General features: G+C 43.9%; 1 protein-coding gene across 3 annotated transcripts in view; it reads right to left on the bottom strand.

Moving 5' to 3' along the window:
- Positions 1–20,291, bottom strand: part of VIT (vitrin) — a 105,355-nt gene extending 85,064 nt beyond the window's left edge. For 2 of the 3 annotated variants that reach the window (XM_040496507.1, XM_040496508.1), the window contains exon 1: positions 515–619. In XM_040496507.1, the coding sequence (XP_040352441.1) occupies positions 515–604 (90 nt within the window). In that variant the 5' untranslated portion in view covers positions 605–619. Of the gene's footprint in view, positions 1–514; positions 620–20,008 lie in introns of those variants that run through there. The other variant, XM_040496509.1, reaches the window with a different exon arrangement.
- Positions 20,292–20,653: the final 362 nt, after the last annotated feature.

Genomic DNA, 20,653 nt, shown 5'->3' with positions numbered 1-20,653 from the left:
CAGAACATGATTTACTGCCTCATTTCTTTCAAGTCTTTGCTTAAATGTTACCTTCTCTTGAGACATCCCCTTACCACCCAACATAACCTCTGCCACCCACCACCAACTGGTACACCCTATCCTTTTCCCACTATTTTTTTTTTCATGTTACTATTGCCACTGACATACTTTATTTATTTTACTTGTTTACTGTTTGTGTTCTCCACTAGAATGCAAGCTCCGTGAGGGCAAGGATTTTTTACTCGATTTTTTTTTATGTGCCCGATAAATACATGTTGGATTAATGAGTGAGTAGCTGGGGCTTTCTCCTTTCCCTGGGAAATAAAAAAAGAAAACCGACAATCTTGTGAATACACTAAAAACCAGTGAATTGTACACTTTCAAGGGTTATCTTATGGCATGTGATTTATATCTCAATAAGCATTATTGATCGTCAACAAACTGAAGATGGATTGCAGAGAGAAATGCTCTCAGATCTGTGTCTTACAACTTGAGGAGACATGATGGACCTGACCTTTACGTGCTGGGATGGGTGGATAAAAACAAACAGGATTCCAGGAAACACTCTAATCCTGTAGGAGTTATCACCCAAATGCTGACTCATTCATCATGGACTAGAATCACTCTGGTCTCTTGGAATCAATGTTTTGAGGCCTCTTTCTTACCACTTCAATTTCTCTCCTTGTTTGGCCCATTCACTCATATACTGAAAGAAAGTATAAATGTGCCTTTTTGAAATGTGTGTTGAAAAACCTCTAACCCCCTCTTAGCCATTCCAGAGGCCAGAAATGAGGATGGCTGCCACCACTGTTAAGCAGTACTTGTAGACTGTCCAGTGCCACGAAACTGTGTGGTGCACAGTAATGTTGGAGCCCTGAATCCTCATGTGCTCACCAGGGTTTGAACAAAACCCAGACAACTGGAGTTTCCAAAAGAATGTGTTACTGATTCATGAATTTATGGATTGCGCCATGAGATGGAATATGGAGTCCTGAACATGAAGTTCTGGTGAGGCAAATGAAGCCTGATTGTGAAATAAAAATACACACTAACGTAAGTGGAGTAGCCAGCCAACTTAATTAGACCTCTCGTTGCCTGGATTTAGAAAAGAGCGAGTTGGTAATAAATAATAACATCACCTTATATTTATACGGTTCTTCGGGTTTTTTTTCCTCCAATTTAAAAATTGTGCTAAAATGCACAAATGTAAAATTTACTGTCTTAACCGTTTTGTAAGAGGTTAATGTTGACACATTCATAACGTACAATCATCACCGCCATCGATTTCCAGAACTCTTTTTGTCTTGTAAAACTGAAATTCTACGCCCATTAAACAAAAACTCCCCATCTCCCCCTACTCCCAAGTCCCTGGCAACCAGCATTCTGCCTCAAGGATTTTGACTAAGTACTTCATTTAAGTGAATCATACGGTATTTGTCTTTTTGTGACCGGCCCATTTCAAATAGTATGATGTTTTCAGGGTTCATGCACGTTGTAGCCTGTCTCAGAATTTCTTTCTTTTTGGTGCTGGGTGATACTGCATTGTATGTATAAACCACATTTTACTTATCCTTTCACCTGTTCATGAACTCTTGGGTTGCTTCTACACTTTGGTTATCGTGAAAAATGCTGCCGTGATCGTGGATGTACAAGTATCTCTTAGAGACCCTGCTTTCAGTTCTTTTGTTTATACCTCAAAGGGAAATCACTGGATCATATGGTAGTTTTATGTTCTTGTGTTTTGAGGAACCACCATACTGTTTTTGGAATGGCTGCACCATTTTACGTGGCCATTAACAGCGCTCAAGGGGTCTAGCATCTGCATGTTGTCACCAACCTTGTTATTTTCAGTTTCTTTCGATGGTACTCATTCTAATGGGTGTGAAGTGGCATCTCGTCGCAGCTTTGATTTGCATTTCCCTAATGGTTAGGGATGTTGACAACTGTTTGTGTGCTTGTTGGCCACTTGGAGATCTTCTGTGAAGAAATGTCTATTCAAGTCCTTTGCCTGGTTTTTTAGCAGGTGGTTTTCTTGTTGAATTCTTGGAGTCACGTATACTTTCTGGATATTAATCTCTTATCAGCTATGATTTGCAAATATTTTATCCCATTTTTTTGTACTTTGTTGACAGTGCCTTTGATGCACAAGATTTTTAAATATTCATGAAGACTAATTTGTCTATTTTTCTTTTGTTGTCTGTGCCTTTGGGTGTCATATCCAAGAAATCATTGCCAAATCCAATGTCATTCAGCTTTTGTCGTATGTTTTCCCCTAAGAGTTTTATAGTTTTAGGTCTCACATTTAGATCTTTGGTCCATTCGAGTTAAATTTTGTTTATGGTGTTAGGTGAGGGTACAGCTTTGTTCTTTTGCATGTGGATATGCTCTTCTCCCAGCACCATTTGTTTAAGAGTCTGTCTTTTCCCTATTGAATGGTCTTGGCACTGTGGTCAAAAATGATTTGACCATATATGTAAGAGTTCATTTCTGGGCACTCTATTCTGTTCCATGTATGTTTCTGTCGATGTATGTTTCTCTGCCAATTCCACACTATTTTGATTACTATAGCTTTGTAGTAATTTGTTTTTTTACTTTTAGATCAGGAACTGTGTGTCCTCCAGCTCTCCTCTTCTTTTTCAAGACTGTTTTGGCTATTCGGTGTCCCTTGAGATTTCACATAAATTTTTGGATGCGTTTTTCAATTTCTGCAAAGAACATCATTAGAATTCTGATAGGTATTGTATTGAATCTATAGATTGCTTTAGGTAGTATTGAGATCTTTTTAAAAATAGACTTTATTTTACTTATTTATTTTTGAGACAGAGAGAGAGAGAGAGAGAGAGAGAGAGCATGCGAATGCCTGCAAGTGGGGGAGGGGCAAAGAGAGAGAAAGAGAGAATCTTAAGCAGGCTCCACCATGAGATCGTGACCTGAGCTGAAATCAAGTGTCTGACTTTTAACTGACTGAGCCACCCAGGTGCCCTGGTATTGACATCGTAAAAGTATTAAGTCTTCCAGAGGCACCTGGGTGGCTCAGTCGGTTGATCATCTGACTCTTGATTTCGGCTCAGGTAATGACCCAGGGTCATGGGATCCAGCTATGTATCAGCCTCTGTGCTAAGTGTGCAGTCTCCTTGGGATTCTCTCTGTCTCTCTGTCTCTCTCTCTCTATATATATATGTGTGTGTGTGTGTGTGTATTATATATAATATATATATATAATAAAATGAAAAAAATACTAAGTCTTCCAGTTTATCAATATGGAATACATTTCTACTTATTTATGCCTCCTTCGGTTTCTTTCAGCAATATTCTGTAGTTTTCATTGTATAAGTCTTTAGCCTCCTTGATTAAATTAATTCCTAAGTATTTTATTCTTTTTGATGCTATTGTAAATGGAATTGTTTTCTTAATTTCCTCTTTAGACTGTACGTTCTTCATGTATAAAGATGCAAGTGATTTTTGCCTGTTGACATTGTATCCTATTTGGCTGAATTCATTTATTCATTCTAACAATTTGGTTGTGTAATCTTTAGGATTTTCTACGTATAAGAGCATACCATCTGCAAACAGATAATTTTACTTCTTCCTTCCATTTTAGATGAATTTTATTTACCTCCCTTGCCTAATTCCTCTGGCTAGAACTTCCAGTGCTATGTTGAATAGAAGTGGTAAAAACAGATGGGCATCCTTGTCTTGTTCCTGACCCTAAAGAGAAACTTTCAGTCTTTCACCATTGAGCAGGAGGTTTGCTGTAAGATTTCATATATGGTTTTTATTATGTTCAGGTAGTTTCCTTCTATTCCTAGTTTGCTGAGTATTTTTTTATCATGAAAGGGTACTAAATTTTGCCAAATGATTTTTCTGCATCACTTGAGATGATGTTTGTTTTTTCCTCCCTTTATTCTATTAACATGGTATATTACATTAGTCGATTTTTGCATGTTCAACCATTTTTCCATTCCAGGAGTAAATCCCACTTGGTCATGTTGTATAATTACTTTTAATCTGCTTCTGAATTCAATTTCCTAATATTCTGTGGAAGAGTTTTGCATCCACATTTATATGGGATATTGTATTGTTAGGCGACACTGTAGTTTTCTTTTCCTGTGGTGCCTTTGTCTAATTTGGGCTCTGGGTAACGCTGGCCTTACAGGATGATTTAAGAAGCATTCCCTTATCTTTAGTTTTTGGGAAAAGTTTGAGAAGGTTTGATATTGGTTCTTCTTTAAATGTTTGGTGGAATTCACCCGAGAAGCCATCAGACCCAGGGCTTTTTGTTGTTCAGGCGATTTTTGATTACTGATTAAATCTCTATATTAGTTGCAGGTCTATTCAGATTTACTATTTCTTCAATGTCTTGGTAGGCTTTGCGTGTCTAGAATTTGTCCACGTCAGCTAGGTTATCCAATTTGTTGGCATACAATTGTCCATAGAACTTTCCTATATATTTTTGTTATCTCAATAACATTGATTACCTCAGAGAAAGAAAACCCGGTACGTGGTGATGAGAGACAGAAGTGAGTGCGACAGTTTTGTTCTGTTGAAATCCTTACTCTGTGCCCCTATGTAAATAAGTCAGAAATTAGTGAAACAGGCTGTTTGGAAGACTGAACATAGATAACATCGATCTTTAACGAGAAGCTGCAGTCCTCTCCCAACCCATTCCTTGCTCTCTGCTTTCTGTTCCGGGTCATCCTTCCCCCCAGCTGGGGAGGATCAGCTTCCTGAAGCATGGGTCCAAGTGCACATTCACCCTCTCAGATTCCTCCTTCACAGTCCACTCATCCTCTGTGGAATAAAAGCCTGGCTTCCTCACTGAGGGATTTCAAGCCATCACACTGCAGTTCTTGTCCGTAACCCTCTCCTCCGACCCCAGCACACCTGGGAGTCAGAGGAGGGTTTTTCTCTACACGCGACACCTCAGCGTCTCGTGTGTCCCGTGAGCTTACTATTCCTCTGTCTGGATTAGCTCCTCATCTGCGTTACACAAGCCTCTCCATCTCTCAACGTTCAGCTCATGGGTCACCTCTTTCTTGTAAATCTTTGTGACCTCCTCAAGTCAAAATTCATCTTCATTCGTGCATCCATTTAATCATCCAAAAAAATTGTGTGCTCCATGCTAGGCGGAGAGGAGCGAGATGCAGGTCCCATCATCAAGTTGCCTAGGGTCTTCTAGAAGGAGACTGATGTGCCCTCACCATAACTAACACAGACTGAGCACATACTAAGTGTCAATAATGGCTCATTTAATCTTCGCAACAACCCCATGAGGTGGGGGCTCCTTCCTGCCTTAATTGTAGAGGTCCTCTGCCCAAGGTCACAAGGCTGCGGAAGAAGAGCTGGAATTCACAGCAGGCATTCTGAGCCCAGAGCCCTGCATTGGCAAATCACTGTTTTGTAATAAGCATGCTTCCTTCATCTGTTCTGATGTAATTGCTCTGAGTTGGTATCAATATTGTTTTAAAGCTCCCCCGGTGACTCCCCTGTGCAGCCAGAAGTGAGAATCTCTGCTGTCAAGGATACGGTGATGGCAAGAAGTGTGGATGGTCACATAGGCCTGGGGCATGGGGATTGGAAGGGGCTTGAACTCGTTTAACTGGCAGGTCGGAACACAATGAGTGAGGAGGGGAGGACAGGACACAGGGGACTGAGTAGCTTCAGGAACTGGGAGCTGCTCTGAGAGGCTGGGCGAGAGATCAGACTGTTAGAGAGGAAAGAAGGGGCCATGTTGGCCTTGAATGTCATGCCTAAAGAATGTGCAATTGATCCTTTAGGCAATAGGGAGACATGGAAGACTTAAAAATTATTTTTGCATTCATCATTTTTAATAAGCCCCCTAGAGGCTTACTGGAGCCCCTCACTTGCAGAAAATCTGCCCTAGTGGGCGTGTAAGATTTATGCAGTGCTGGTGTTTGTCTGATCTATGATGCTACAAGGGGGAGCACCTAACAGTACTCTTTGTCCACAAGGCAGAAAGAGCCAGTGTCCATCTGGAAACGCTTAATAGTTATGAGAGGCTTGTGCTGTATTTCCAAAATGCCAAAAATCCCCCGAGGGCAGACATCTCTGAATGGGGAGAGGCTACATGTGCAGCCTTTTGCTTTCCCCATCTCTGCCTGATGTAAAGCCTCAGCTGTCTGTCAGTGGATGTGGGTTGATCTAGTGAGGTTGGAAGAAGGAAGACTGGTCCTAGGAGGGGTCTTTTCAATGTGGAGGTGGCCTCGATCTGCATATAAACCTTTACATAGATCCTATTCCTCTGGGCTGGGCCTGAAACACTGCATTTCCTGTTGCCATGACACCAGCAGTCACTATTACAATCCCCCAGGATTCTGTGAAGGAGAGGGAGAGAGAGGGAGGGCGGGAGGGAGGGAGGGAGGGAGGGAGAGAACACAGGAGCGAGCCAGAAAGCATGGTAGTTTTTCTCCCTTTCCTTATTTTCCTTCTCTTTCCAATCCCTTCTTCTATCTTAAAGGAATACCAACAGAAAAGTACAAGCCAAATAGGCAAGGGAGGCAGGGGAGAGTTTCCCTTTTCTCCATGTTGGCTGCTAAGAATATACCAGGCTACTTGAAGATGTGCTCTGAGGCAGGCTTTGCGGACAGGACACTGATGGTTGCCTAAGCAGAGCGACCTCTTCTCCACTTCCTCTTTCCTAACACAACCCCAATTTGATAAAAAGAATAAATGCACACAGATGACTTAGAGGAAGCTGCTCTATCCCTGCTCCTGGGGTGGATCCTGATTCCAAGTCTAAGCCAAGGATTGTTATATATACTTTCTCCCCCTTGCTGGCGATTGCTTCAGAACCCCAGCCTTGAGCCTATCAACACGGGGCCCCCTCCAAGCAATAGCGCCTAGTTCAAGGGCGGGCTGTGTCCTGAGTTGTGTCAGACACACAGAATGGAAAGACTTAAGTCTGTGTTTTTCAGGGAGAGAGGTTGCCTCCCTTGTTGGTCTGCTGGCAGCCATCTTGTGGCCACGAGACAAGTCAGTGTGAGGAAAAAGTCAACACAAAAAAGGAGGAGGACAGCCAAGTGAATCACAGAGAAATGGAGCTGGAACTCTGTCTTGTGCCTGGAGGTGGGGCCCACCTCTGGACCCCCTGACAAGTGAGATAATGTGTTTCCTTTTCAGTTGGGCTTGTAGCTGAGAAATGATTCCCGATTCTTTCCTAACTCAAAGTACCTGTCTTTGTAACTACAGAAGACTGTAACAATGACAGAGTCTGTAAGAAGCTTTCTCAACAAATCTCTCATCTGAATCACCCAAGAACCTCTTGATGTAGAATGGCCATTATTATCCCTATAATTCAGAGCAGTGAAGTGACTTGTCTAAGGCCAGGTCTCTATTTTAGTCCCATGCTCTTTTGACTATATCAAACCTCTCACGTAACTGTTACTGTAAATAAATCCCATGATTTATTATATATTATTATAAAATAAAAACTCCACTCATTTGTATAGTTCTTTGCACATTTAAATGCCTGGTTACATCTAGGGCTTTAATCTCAAAAGACCCCTGAAATGAATGTCTCAGATGTTACAGTCAGACACAGAAATAATAATGCTAAAATTAAGTGATGCAGCTGGTCTGGCAGGAAAAGATAACCTATGCCAATCAAGATCCCCCTTGGGATTTGGAGTTGGGACCCTGAATAAGATGTAGAGATGAAGGCCAAAGAGAGGAGAAGAGAAAGCCTATGGCCCCGAGAGAAGCAGGGGGAGAAGACACCTTGGTTTCTGGCCACTTTCCAGTTCCCGTTTCCAGTGTGACGGAGGTCCAGCTGGACTGGGTCTCCTGCTCATGACATAGATGTTTCTGGGCCCTTTTACTCCAGCCAGTTGGAGTCAGTTTCTATTTCTTGAAGCTTTGATTCAAACCTCCCCTTCTTTAGTTTGTTTATTTACTTTGAGAGAGGGAGAGAGAGAGGTGGGGGGGGGGGCACAGAGAGAGAGAGACCTTAGGTAGGCTCTACGCTGTCAGCACAGAGCCCGATGCAGGGCTCCATCTCCCAAACTGTGAAATCATGACCTGAGCCGAAATCTGGAGTTGGAGGCTTAGCCAGCTGAGCCACCTAGGCGCCCCCAAACCCTTTTTATCTCGTTTTAGTTATCTCTTTCCCTGACATGATTAGTAGTAAAAAATGAAAACACTTAAGATGAAAAGGGCCCTGGTGCCAGTCTTGTGGTAGCCTCAAGCAGGGGTTTGAGAGGCTGTATCCCAGTCTGGAGGGAGGCTCTGGGAACAAGTGTGACAAAGAATCTCACAAGCTGTGGCAGCAGCTGAGGAGGAAGAACACAGCCTGCACACCTGGGGTGCTCTGGGAGTGGGTGACCTTGAGCGGATGCTGTGAGAATGTCACCGTGGAGTTTCCGATATGTTTAAGACCATGGTTCACGGGGCAACTGGGTGGCTCAGTCAGTTAAGCGTTGGCTCAGGTCATGATCTCAAGGCTCATGAGCTCGAGCCCCACGTTGGGCTCTGTGCTGACAGCTTGGAGCCTGGAGCCTGCTTCGGATCTGTCTCTCTCTCTCTCTCTCTCTCTCTCTCTCTCTCTCTATCCCTCCCCTGGTCATGTTCTGTCTCTCTCTCTCCTTCAAAAATAAATAAATATTAAAAAAAAAAAAAAAAGACCATGGTTCACAACCAAGAGGATTTTGCCCCCTCCCCAAAAAGGTATGGTAGTGTTTGAAGACATTTTTGGTTGTCACAGCTTGGGGTGGGGCCTCTGCTTCTAGTGGGTAGAAGGGTGGGGGCGAGGGATGCTGTTGAACGCCCTATAGCACATGGGACAGCCTCACAACCGTGAATTATCCAGCCTGACATACCAGTAGTGCCAGGGTTGAGCAACTGTGATTTCTGAGATTTTTCTTCCCAGTGTGTTTATAAGAGGGTTATGTTTACTGATGTTCCAGTCTAGGAATTTTCCATAAATATTATAGGTAAATATTTTTTATAACCAAGGTGTGGACAACTCAGGCTCACTTTCCCCAGGACCGCTTTTGATCACCACGTACAGTCAGGTCAAATCCTGAAGCAGAGAGATTTACTGGTGGACAGTGGGGGACTAGAGAGGTCATCCCTGTGTTCGATGATGGAGCTAGGCCTCTGCCATTAGGCTCATTGATCCATGTGGCATGTTTCTGCGTGTCAGAAAAGCAAAAAGGGAAAGCCTTTTTTGGTGTGCGTGTTTCGGACCATCATTTTGTACCTCGTTAAGAACCTGACATATGGTAATGCTTACCACATCCACAAAGGCTTCGACCAATAGTGATTTCTAGTAAGGTTGCAAACAGTAATTACGTTTCTAAAGTGGTAGTTTAGATCTTCTATTGCCAGTAGGAAAAAAATACTAGTTTGCAGGCATGCCCCCAAATGAGCTCTAAAGAACTCCTTCCAAGAGTTATTTATCTTCCGTAATGGAAGGGCAGTAAATCTGGGGGAAGGGCTGAGGACCTCAGTAAAAGGCGAGGTGGACCATGACCGCTCCTTTCAGTTACCCTGGCAACTGTGTGCGGTTAAAAGATTCTCATGGAGCTTTGGAAGATGAGCTTCTCTCATCAGAAGCTTCTTTACTTAATGTGTTTGACACTGTGGATTAGCGCTGCCTCCTCCCAGTGGGTTTTCTCCTTTGGGCTCTGAGGTTTGTGGTTGCCAAGGGCTGTCCACTGTGAATGTGGAGCTGTGTGCTTGGATCCGTCCAGCTGTGATCCCCGGAGCCTCGACTGGCCTGAACACTCTGTGCTTTTTGGTCTGCCTTCAATTCTGAGGCACAGAAAAACATTTTCAGGTCTTGCCTAGCCTCCCAGCTGGGGTAGGAAGGAAGATGAAGGTGATTCTGTAAGATCCATAGCATCTTCCCGTTGGCCTCCTGGTAACGCGTGGATTCCTCTCAGATGAACAGGGTCCTGGGTCTTCCCATGCTGCAGAGAGGCAAGCACGGGGCTGTGGGTTAAAGCGCATTCTTGAATCCCAGCAACCAGAGGCTCCTCGAGGTGGGGGGAGGGCAGGTCGTGGAGGAGGGCAGTCACTGCGGCTGGGCATTTGAGGTGATGGAGGCTTAAGTCCCAGACATCGGCGGAACCAGCAGAAGGAGGCATTCTGAAGCAGGAGACCCAGGTCTCCAAAGCCATGTGGCGTCCCGCTCCAGGGGCTCTCTCCAGACCATTCTCAGCTCTGATGGAGCCTTCCAACCGTCCTTCGTGTCCATCCCGACAATTTTGGCCCAGCTGTCTAGTGCCCTGTTACATGAGATGGGATTCGTTTCTTTGTTGTTCTTCATGGGACGTTTTCGAACCTGAGAGCCCACTGGGATCATAACAACTTCATTTGTTGAATCCCTACCGAATCTCCACACCGCACACATACCATCTTCTTTAATTACCGTGGCGGTCCTACGAGGTAAGTCCTACTATGCCCACTCTTTAGAGTAGGAAATTGAGGTTTAGAGAATTTAGGGAGCTGTCCAAGGTTGGAATGAATGTGTGGCAGCACCAGAATTCCACCCCAGGCCTCACTTTATCCCCGCTTACTGCCTCATTCTACCCCTGTAGGAGGGTTTCACGTTCCTTTTCACCTTGACACGTATGTCCCAGGTTTTGTGAAATATTCTGTTGACAGTAGTTAAGATGCACACTGTAAAATGCATACGTTGTGTAATAAAATTGTCTTGGTTGTGAGGTCAAGGGATTTTTTTTTTTTTTTTTTGAGTCCTATCTGGGCCTGAACTCACACAGAGCTTTCTCTCTCTCACAAACGCTATTTAGGGTAAAGTGATGCACCAGGCATATTTTTAAGTTTAACCAGGCATAACACACCCATCTAAATAAACATTTGAGTGTATTGTAATTGACTGTGTAATGAGATGTTAAAATCGGATGACCCTTTGTCTTAGCTTCAGCGGAGACTGGAGACTACATGAGAACTCATTGCATGTTCCAAAGTGGTCTCCCTGACGGTCCTCTTCCTGCTGTCTGAAGTGATGGGGGTGGGGACACGCCCTGCTCCCCTCCTGCATCTGGAGAGGGGGAGGAGGGGAGGAAATGCCAATAACTTTTCCTACAGCCGTTCCTGCTCTCTGGTCTCCAGCTTCCCACTCAGCTCCTATAACTCTGGTAGTAGTCTGGAGGGAGGCAGTCGGCCACACATCCCGGCTCTTGGTCACCTCCTTTGGAAGTCCATCTTGGATGTCCTGTAGCCCCATTTAAAATGACCGACTGGTCTTGGGGGGTGCAGTGGACGGGTGTCTGGCTCATGATTGAGACATCTACATCTACCGGAGAGAGAATAGCTTGTGGCAAAGCAGACCCTGTGCAAGAGTCAGCCTGGGGTCACTTCAGGCCCTGCCCAAGCCAGGTGCACGGAGGGCTGAGGAGGCCACAGTGGAAATCATAGGAGATAGACTGCCGGTTTTTCAGAGGCTGAGCAAGGAGCTGTAACACAACGCCCGCCCCTGGCCAGAGCAGATCCGAATGCAGTGGCATCTGGGGAACCACGGCTGAGGCGTTCCCAACAAACTGGTAGCATCTCCCAAGAACCCACAGAAGTGCCCCATGCAAACAAGAAACACCTGCACATGCCTGCCAAACCCAAGGAACCCGGATGCCAACTTACAACAGAATCCGCTGTTAGGCCCTTCTGTCCTCTTACCTTTCCTCTCTGTACCCACTTCAACTCTGGATCTGAAGGTACTGTCATTGGCAGCTAAGTGGAAGGTGGGTAGAGGCACAAGGCAGAGAGAGAGAATCTGGTCATGCCTCCTCCTCCGTTGCAGCAGTTAGGCCTGGGGTGGGGGTGAAACTTTAAACTTAAGCAGTACTTAGTATTACATCCATATTAATGACTAAACTGATTGTCTGGAGGTGTAGCGTGGGTAAGATCTTTTTAAAAATTCTGCGTGTGGCCTGAGATATTAAGGGACCTACTCTGATTTCATCCAGGGCAGAGGCAAGAGCTGCGGCGGAGTATGTGAATCGGTGGAGGGGTGGGGTGGGGGGGGCTGCACCTAGGGGAGCTTGAGAAGCATTAGGATAGTGCCCTCCATTCTGCTTGTCCAAATGCCACGACATTACTTTTCCCCCTCACTCTTCGGCTCCAGACCGTGTGGTCCTTGCAGGCATGGTGCTACCTCAGGGCCTTTGCATTTGCTCTTTTCTCTGCCTGGAATGTTCTTCCTCCAAGTGTCCACATAGATTGCTCCCTGGTTTTCTTCACCTATCTCTCTCTGTTTAAATGTCCCTTTATCAGACATTTTATCTAACCATGCAATGCACATCGTCATCCACATCTCACTGCTCTGTCCAGGCCCCTTATGATACATTCTTAGGTTTTCCACAGCCCGTAATACCACCAGACCTCTCATGTGGATCTGTTTATTGTGTGCTCCCCAGAGCAAGCTCTAGGAGAACAGAGACTATTTTCTTCACTCTTCTTCCCAAATGCATAGAATTATGGATAGCACATGATTGTGGCCCAATAAATATTTGTTGTTTCTGTTGTTCAGTGTTATCTCTGCTTCCCCAAATTCCTTTTACCTTTTGGACTGTAGATTCATTCACTCTATTATACAAGCAAAGCCAGTCTGGGCAAGCTGACTCACACCTTTACTTCCAAAGCCTGTTTTCTCTGTCTGGGACACAAAGGAACCCGGAGGAGGGAATTCACTTAGCATTGAGATGCCAGTGACCTGATCTCTTGGAAACGATACATTGGGTTCCCCTGAAGGAATAGTCTCTCTCTCTCTCTCTCTCTCTCTCTCTTTTTTTCTTTTTAAATCTGAGAAGAAAGAATGCAGAATGAGTCCCTTCTCACTATAGCCCGAAGGGTGGTTTTTATGAATTTTTACCACATGTCCACACAAAACTTTAGCCTTTCTCTCACTGAAGGAAAGAATGTGAGAAATTTTTACTAGAGTCTTGTCCGTGTAGAGACCCTTATCAGGGAAAGTGATTTTCTGAAGTGGCCTGAGTCATTAGGAAATAGGTTTCTTTCTCTGACTCGCAGCTAACTTAGCCCTCGAGCGAAGAGAAAGGACTCCTTTTGGGGACTGGCTACTCACAGGGCTTGATAATGAGGTCTGCTCCTTGGCCTTCCCCCTGAGAATCAGGTCTTCCCAGCACACCTGACAAGTGTTCTTAAATCAGGAGCTCATCTAAGAATGACAGAAATAAAAACCTCCCTTCCTGACAGAGCTTCTCTGGTGAGATCCTTACGTCTGCTCCCCTCCATCATTATTACCCCTGTGTCTACACTTGCAGGAAGGAATTTTCTCTGCAATTTCTCTGAAATTTAGTTGGCTTAAAAATGATGTTTTCAGGGATGGCAAAGATTAATTTAGTGCAGTGACAGGGAAACCAGGGCCCTGTGTACTTGCTGCCTGGCGGATTAAGAATGTGAGCTTTGGAAATAGACCGCGTGGGTTTGAGGTTGAGCGCTATCACTTACTAGCCGTGTGACCTCGGACAAGTTACGTAACTTCTCAGTGCCTCAGTTTTCTCATCTGCGGAATAGGAATAGTAACAACCTACCACATATGGTTGTTGTTAGGATTAAATGAGTGAATATAGGAGGAGGGCTTAGAACAGTGTCTGGGCACATAAGAATAGCTGTGTAGGTGTCGGCAAATATTATTTTTGTTCAGTGGTGGTCAATCGTGATTATCGTCATTATCCTCCTTGTTTTATCTCCATCCTCTTGCAAATAGGGCCCATTTATTTATTTATTTATTTATTTTACATCTAAGTTAGCATATAGTGCAACAATGACTCAGGAGTAGATTCCTTAATTCCCCTTACCCATTTAGCCCATCCCCTCTCCCACAACTGCTCCAGCAACCCTCTGTTTGTTCTCCATATTTAAGAGTCTCTTAGGTTTTGTCCCCCTCCCTGTTTTTATATTATTTTTGCTTCCCTTCCCTTATGTTCATCTGTTTTGTCTCTTAAAGTCCTCATATGAGTGAAGTCATGTGATTTTTGTCTTTCTCTGACTAATTTCACTTAGCATAATACCCTCCAGTTCCATCCACGTAGTTGCAAATGGCAAGATTTCACTCTTTTTGATTGCCGAGTAATACTCCATTGTATATATATATGCCGCATCTTCTTTATCCATTCATCCGTCGATGGACATTTGGGCTCTTTCCGTACTTTGGCTATTGTTGATAGTGCTGCTATCAACATGGGGGTGCATGTGTCCCTTCGAAACAGCACACCTGTATCCCGTGGATAAATGCCTGGTAGTTCAATTGCTGGGTGGTAGGGTAGTTCTATTTTTAGTTTTTTTGAGGAATCTCCATACTGTTTTCCAAAGTGGCTGCACCAGTTTGCATTCAAATGGGGTCCATTTAGACTCTAGTTGAGGACTTAGGAGAGGAAAAGCAGCCAGCTGAATCTCTCTCAACAAGATGCTGCTCAGATTAATCACGGCTTGATTTTTTTCGACTTGTTGGTGAAGGAACCACACGGGTTTGTGACCCCCATTGAGTTCTGTTCTTCTAGGGCTCCAGAAAGGGAGTGATTCTACACTTATGTTCCTTCCTACTCTCTCAGATTTATAAGGATCATCACCCCATTCTCATGAAAATCTTCTACATGACTGTAGGGCAATCGAACCAATCAGATGGCTGAGGAATGATACCTAGCTTTTTAAAAAGAATTGAAGAAAGCCTCTAGTCGAGAAATGGGAAGTAGAAGTGAGCCTAAACATTTTTTTTTTAATTGTATCACCAAAATAAAACACAAACACCAAAATAGTCTCCAAACTGGATCTAAACCAAACTAGTGTTTCTTTTGTTCCAAGACCATGGCTTGTAGATTTGAGGAAAGGATTTTGGCATCCACTATCTCAGTTCACCTTTCTCCCTCAGGATATTAGCACTGGAATGTGGCAGCGGATTTCAGCCGAGTCACAACATCTGCATGGGGGATTTGCCTTTTGCAGGTTGCCACATGATGTGCCGCATTTATAGGTCTCAACTCAGAGCATCACCTGGTACCTGCTTTGTACACTTCCCAGGCAGCCCCGAGCATTTCACATGGGCAGTCTCTAAGGATCTCTTCAAGCTTTGCAGTCTGTTGAAGCGGAAAGTTTTCTAGCTGATTAAAAACAAATTCTAAATCTAGTATCCACGACTGTTTGTTTAACGGATGAGGTAACCGTAGAAAAATGCAATAAACAAAACTGAAATAGTCTTTGCTCCATTGTGAACGTGGGGCTCTGGGAATCTTGCTGGATTTTGGTCCTTCCTCTCCTGTTCTGCAAACAGGAACTCACCTAGATGATCACAGACTGACTTAAGTGTGTGTGTGTGTGTGTGTGTGTGTGTGTGTGTGTGTTAATTAAAATTTTATTCTTCATTGTGGAATTTCTTTTTGGTTCTGTTTTATGTCGTCTGGGTCTTTGTTGAGCCTATTTTGTTTTTGTGTTGTTTTCCTGGTGTTATTATCTAGCTGCATTGTAGCTTTAGAACAATTATTTTGAATTCTTTGTCAGGCAGTTCATGTATCTCCATTTCTTGAGGGTCAGTTTTTGGAGATTCACTGCGCTTCTTTGGTGATGTTGTTTCCCTGTTGCTTCATGATCCTTATACCCTTGTCCAGTGTCCAGTTACCTCTTTTGGACTTCATGGCCTGACTTCAGTAAGGAAAGGTGACTTTGGTAAGGTGACTTCACCTGTGGGTCGAGGCATGATGGGGCAGACTGCAACCCTGGGTCTAGTGGTACAGGGAACCAAGTGTAGCGGCTTGTGGTGGCTCTGGGTCCAAGGACGTATGATGTCTCGACAGCTCAGGCTGCTCGGGTCCATAACATTGACAACCGTGTAGTCCTTGGTGAGAACTTTGGTGTATCTGCAAGGGCTCTTTGGGTCCTTAGTGATGCCTCAGGGTCCAGAGGCTAGAGACCAGGGAGGGCAGGCAGTGGTGATGGCTGGAGCTGGCGTTGTGCATGCAGGGGCTGCCGTGGTCAGCTGCAGGTGCCTGTGTGGTGGCAGGGGCCGGTTGTGGGCCGGGGTGGGGGTGGGGGCAGGCCCAACTGCTGGTGCATTAGCAGGTGCCTGGCCCCTGATTGTCATTATGCTCTCTTGTGGCCTCGGGGTCTCACCATGGGCTGTGCACAGCAGTGGAGCCAGTGATGGGAGTTGGGCCAGCAGGGCACAGGTGCACAACTGGAGTGGCTTAGCTGCAGGTGAGCTCAGGGGTGCGGGCAAGTAATAGGAGTTAGGGCTGGATCTGAGCTGACGAGCTGCTGTGCGGGCCCTGGCTGTCGGCATGCTCTCCTGCCACTTAATTAAAAATTAACAACCAGGAGCACCCGGGTGGCTCAGTTGGTTAAGCATCCGACCCTTGATTTCAGATCAGGTCATGATCTCAGGGTGTGTGGGATCGAACCCCTGTCGACGGGCTCTGTGCTTACGGTGTGGAGCCTGCTTCGAATTCTCTCTCCCTGTCTCCACTCTCTCCCTCCCTCCCTCTCTCTCTCTCTCTGTCTCTCTCTCTCTCTCTCTCTCTCTCTCTCTCTCTCTTTCTCTCAAAATAAATGAACGTTTTAAAATTAACAGCCAGCACTATATCAAACGGTCATTTCTGATGCCTCACCTAAATTCGCCCCGGTCTGTCGCTCCTTCCTTTCCCTCTTCTCTGCACTAACTACGTAAGCTGCTCACTGCCATGTGTACAAGGACGTTTCTTATATGTCACATGTCGCAGGTCCCCTTTGCAGCTCTCTAGCTCACACCATGTATGTTCAGAGGGCCAAGAATTCCATGCCCTTCTGCAAACCAGAGGGACACATTCTTAGGCAACGAGAGAGGGCCTTTGGGGTTTCTCAAATTACAGACATCACAGAAGTTGCCTCTCTTGCTTATCATTTGCTGACTGATTAATTAGCTCATATCCTCTGGATGAAGAAATGGCAACACATTTCTCATAATTATACTCATATCACATAATTTCCTAAGTCTAATTACTTAGGACATCCACAAGGGTTAATGGCTAAAAGTTTGAAGAGTATCACCATCAATGTGTCTCACAGCTGATCTGATTTCTTCGTTCTAGTCACATGCAATAAAGAGAATTTGGGGGCATCTGGGTGGCTCAGGTAAGTGTCTGGCTGCAGCTCAGGTCTTGATCTCATAGTTCGTGGGTTCGAGCCCCACGATGGGCTCTGTGCTGACAGCTCAGAGCCTGGAGCCTGCTTTGCATTCTGTGTCTCCCTCTCTCTCTGCCCCTCCCCGGCTTGCACTGTGTCTCTCTCTGTCTCTCAAAGATAAATGAACGTTAGAAGAAATTAAAAAAAAAATTTTGCTGACATTTGGGTGCTGATGGCATATCAAGCACCAATGGAAGCTTTTTGTCACAATCCTAATAGACACTAAATGATAGATGCCTTTTACAGATGAGAAAACCGAGGCCCAAAAAGTTGAAGTAACTTGCCAAGGTTAACACGTTTAAAAAGAGGCAGATCCTCCTGCCAGACAAACTCCCACAGGATCCATACAGCACAAGTGGGCCACTTGAACTTGGCCTTGCATGCAAGGCCTTAAATTTAGGTATTTGACATTATCTCCATATGAGGTCACACAGTCATAGAAATGCACTAGAAAACTGAAGTAGGTCTGGCATACAATTTGGACCACACTGTCCTCATAATAAAACTGTTATATATTATATATATATACACACACACACGTTTACATACATATAATTATGTAATATATAATAGTATATACACATACACATGTATACACAGTTGGGTTACATTTCTGTAATATGCAACTACGGTACATTTCATTTTTGTGTGTGTTAAAGTCTTAGGTAAACACAAATATTTTAAATATATCATAGGTTCCATACTTCTTTCACTTTGTAATATACAGAGGCCTGGCCATGTCTTGACATGGGAGAGGTCCCAGTGCACAGAACCGTAGCATTAGGAGGGAAACTTAGAGACTAACTATCTTGCCCAACTTTTCATTTCATACATGAAGACATGGAGACACAGAGATGTCGAGTAACCTCCCCAAGGTTACGCAGCTAGAAGGCCCTTCTACTGACCGAACTGTGTGCTCTGTCCTGCACCCACTGCTGCTGCTGTAGCTGCTGCTACCTGGTTCATGCTTCCAAATAAGCAAGGAGAGGTTACGGTATGGGCACAAGTAACATTCTGGAAGCCTTGTAACATTTCTTTCCAGGGCAGTGACTCCCTCCAGTGTAATCTGTTTTTGAATATGGGGGGAAAAAGATTACATTTCCATGGGACTTTGCGCATTTCAAAACCCATTTGGAGCTGAGAATCAGCAGTGGACCTTGTGACCACCCTGGGAGGGTGTGTGCGCAGGCATTGCTACTTCTGTTTTTCAGATGGGTAAACAAAAGTCAAGAAATGTTGCACACCTCTCCCAAGGTAACACAGCCAGGTAGTGGCAGAACTGTTACTGTAATTTAGGACTCCTGGCTTAGACCGTTGTGCTGCACGCCGCTGCTTTTCTGCGTGTGATACGTCCTACAGGAATTACAGAGGAGAGAGCACAAGCATTTTTGTTTTCCTGATGCTATTCATAAACCATGTTAAACCCAGTGTATTTTTGTCTGAAAGAAGCTATTCCTCATGTAATCAGTAACCTGGCAAAAAAGATAACTAGATCTTCTAAACAATATTCATACAGTAAATGCTATGAAGATAGATAGTAAGTGTTTCCAGTGTTCCTTAGGTGTTTCCTTTCAGTGGTGAGGTATAAGATATATTTAAATGAAGCTTAGTCTGGGAAACCAGCACATTGCAATTAAAAATGCAGCCCTTTAGTCTTGCAATTCTTTGTCTAAAGCCCTTTTACAAAAGACGGTATTTTAATTCAATAAATGAAAGGCACTTCCAAGCTTTCCTACTGGAGGAGGAGGAGGAGGAGGAGGAGGAAGAGGAGGAAGCTTAGCTACCACTTGCAACTAACACACAAAACAGAGGAAACACACAAACAAATAGCATTTGATCTTGCTTTGCTGCAGGGCGTTTTCATCTTTCAAAAGACGGAGGGAAAAACAACCTCAGAACTTTAACCACCAAAGCTTCCAAATTTATTGCAACACAACGTAATGGCAAAATGCTATTTTCTTAGCGCTCAGATTTTTTGAATAACCACCATGGCCAAGAATGCCTGGTTTTATTTTTACAATACACCCAAAGAAAATCTGGAATTCTACTCTCGATTTGGGGATGGCAGAGATGCCTGGGTTTTTCAGAGCAAACCATTGAGTCTAGTTATTCGATCTTATCCTCTCTGTTTAACCTGTGCTTGAGGCATTTATTTCGTGTTTATACTAGTTTGACACAAATCATGCTTAAAAGAGATTTCATACCCTGTCTCCCTCTGCAAAGTTGGGCTACAATAGTAGACTTAACAATGCCAGCCCTTTCTTGGGCTTATCAGTTAAAGAAGCATTCAGCCTAAGAAAACGCTTCCAGTGGAAACAGGATACACAATTGTACAACTAGCCACATTCCACCGAGATTTGTGTGAGCAGAGAGAAGTATAGATCTGCACTAAAAAACTTCTCTTCATTTAGCATCAATGTGTCCATTTCTCATACTGCTTTTCATACATGGTTGGAAGCAACTTGTTACAATTCTGTTACATTCCGTATAGGAAGCAAGGTTTAAAAAGGGCAGGATAATAAAGAGACTTAAAGCTACTTCAAAGTTCTACACAAATGTCCTACTTTTCAACTTTTTTTTAACCATAATTAAATCGGTTTAAAAATACAGTGAAAATCTTGTTCTAATCTTATCTCAGCACAATTTATTTATAGTTGATATACATAATATTAGTCATTTACAAGGATGTCAACTACCCCCACTCCCTCCCAATTCTCCTGAGACTGAAATTTGTCCAGACTGATTTCTTGGTCAGGGTGTGTATTATAGTTTCTTAATGAGAAATACATTTTAACATTTTTATAATAAGGTATGGAAAGAAAACTATCTACATAGCTTAGTAATTCATCAGACATACCTTGTTTGAAGAAAGCAATTTTTTTTCAAAAATTTTCCACCACACAGAATGGATATCCTTTTTTCTTTAAGCTTTTCTGCATCACAAATCCCATCCAAATTATTCTAAAGAAGAAACAAGGAGAGGTCCAAGCAACTTTCCTCTTTTCTCAGAGGAGCTAATCAAACATTCCCATCAACCTCTCAGCACTTTGAAAAGCACATTTTAGCCACACACACACATCCACACATGTACATGCTCACACACACACACACACACACACACACACACACACACACCCTCACACACTGCTTCTCACACTGGTTTTAGTGCTGAATTAGGCGGTCCTCTTTCAAATTTCCACTCCCACTTGCTTTTCTTTGGGGTAAGGATTTCTAAATATTCTTCTCTAGCCTAAAGCACACATTTTCAGTAAGCAAATTCTATAATTAGAAATTCTAAAAAGTAGAAGAGAGGAGGCTAGATAAAATGGGAAACAAAAAGTATCCTTTAAAAAGGTTGTACACGGGGCAATTAGATTTTCTCTTTCTTTTCCAAATGCTACGAAACAGCTGGTTAAACTGCATAAGGAAAGACTACTGTGCCAACACGACCAACCTGATTCTACCGGACTCTCACTCGTGGAGTCAAAAGCACTTTTCCTAC

The sequence above is a fragment of the Herpailurus yagouaroundi genome, unplaced genomic scaffold (assembly GCF_014898765.1).
Source record: "Herpailurus yagouaroundi ecotype Mexico unplaced genomic scaffold, PumYag 188, whole genome shotgun sequence".
In the NCBI taxonomy this organism is placed as follows: domain Eukaryota; kingdom Metazoa; phylum Chordata; class Mammalia; order Carnivora; family Felidae; genus Herpailurus; species Herpailurus yagouaroundi.
This window is presented reverse-complemented; position numbering and strand designations above follow the sequence as displayed.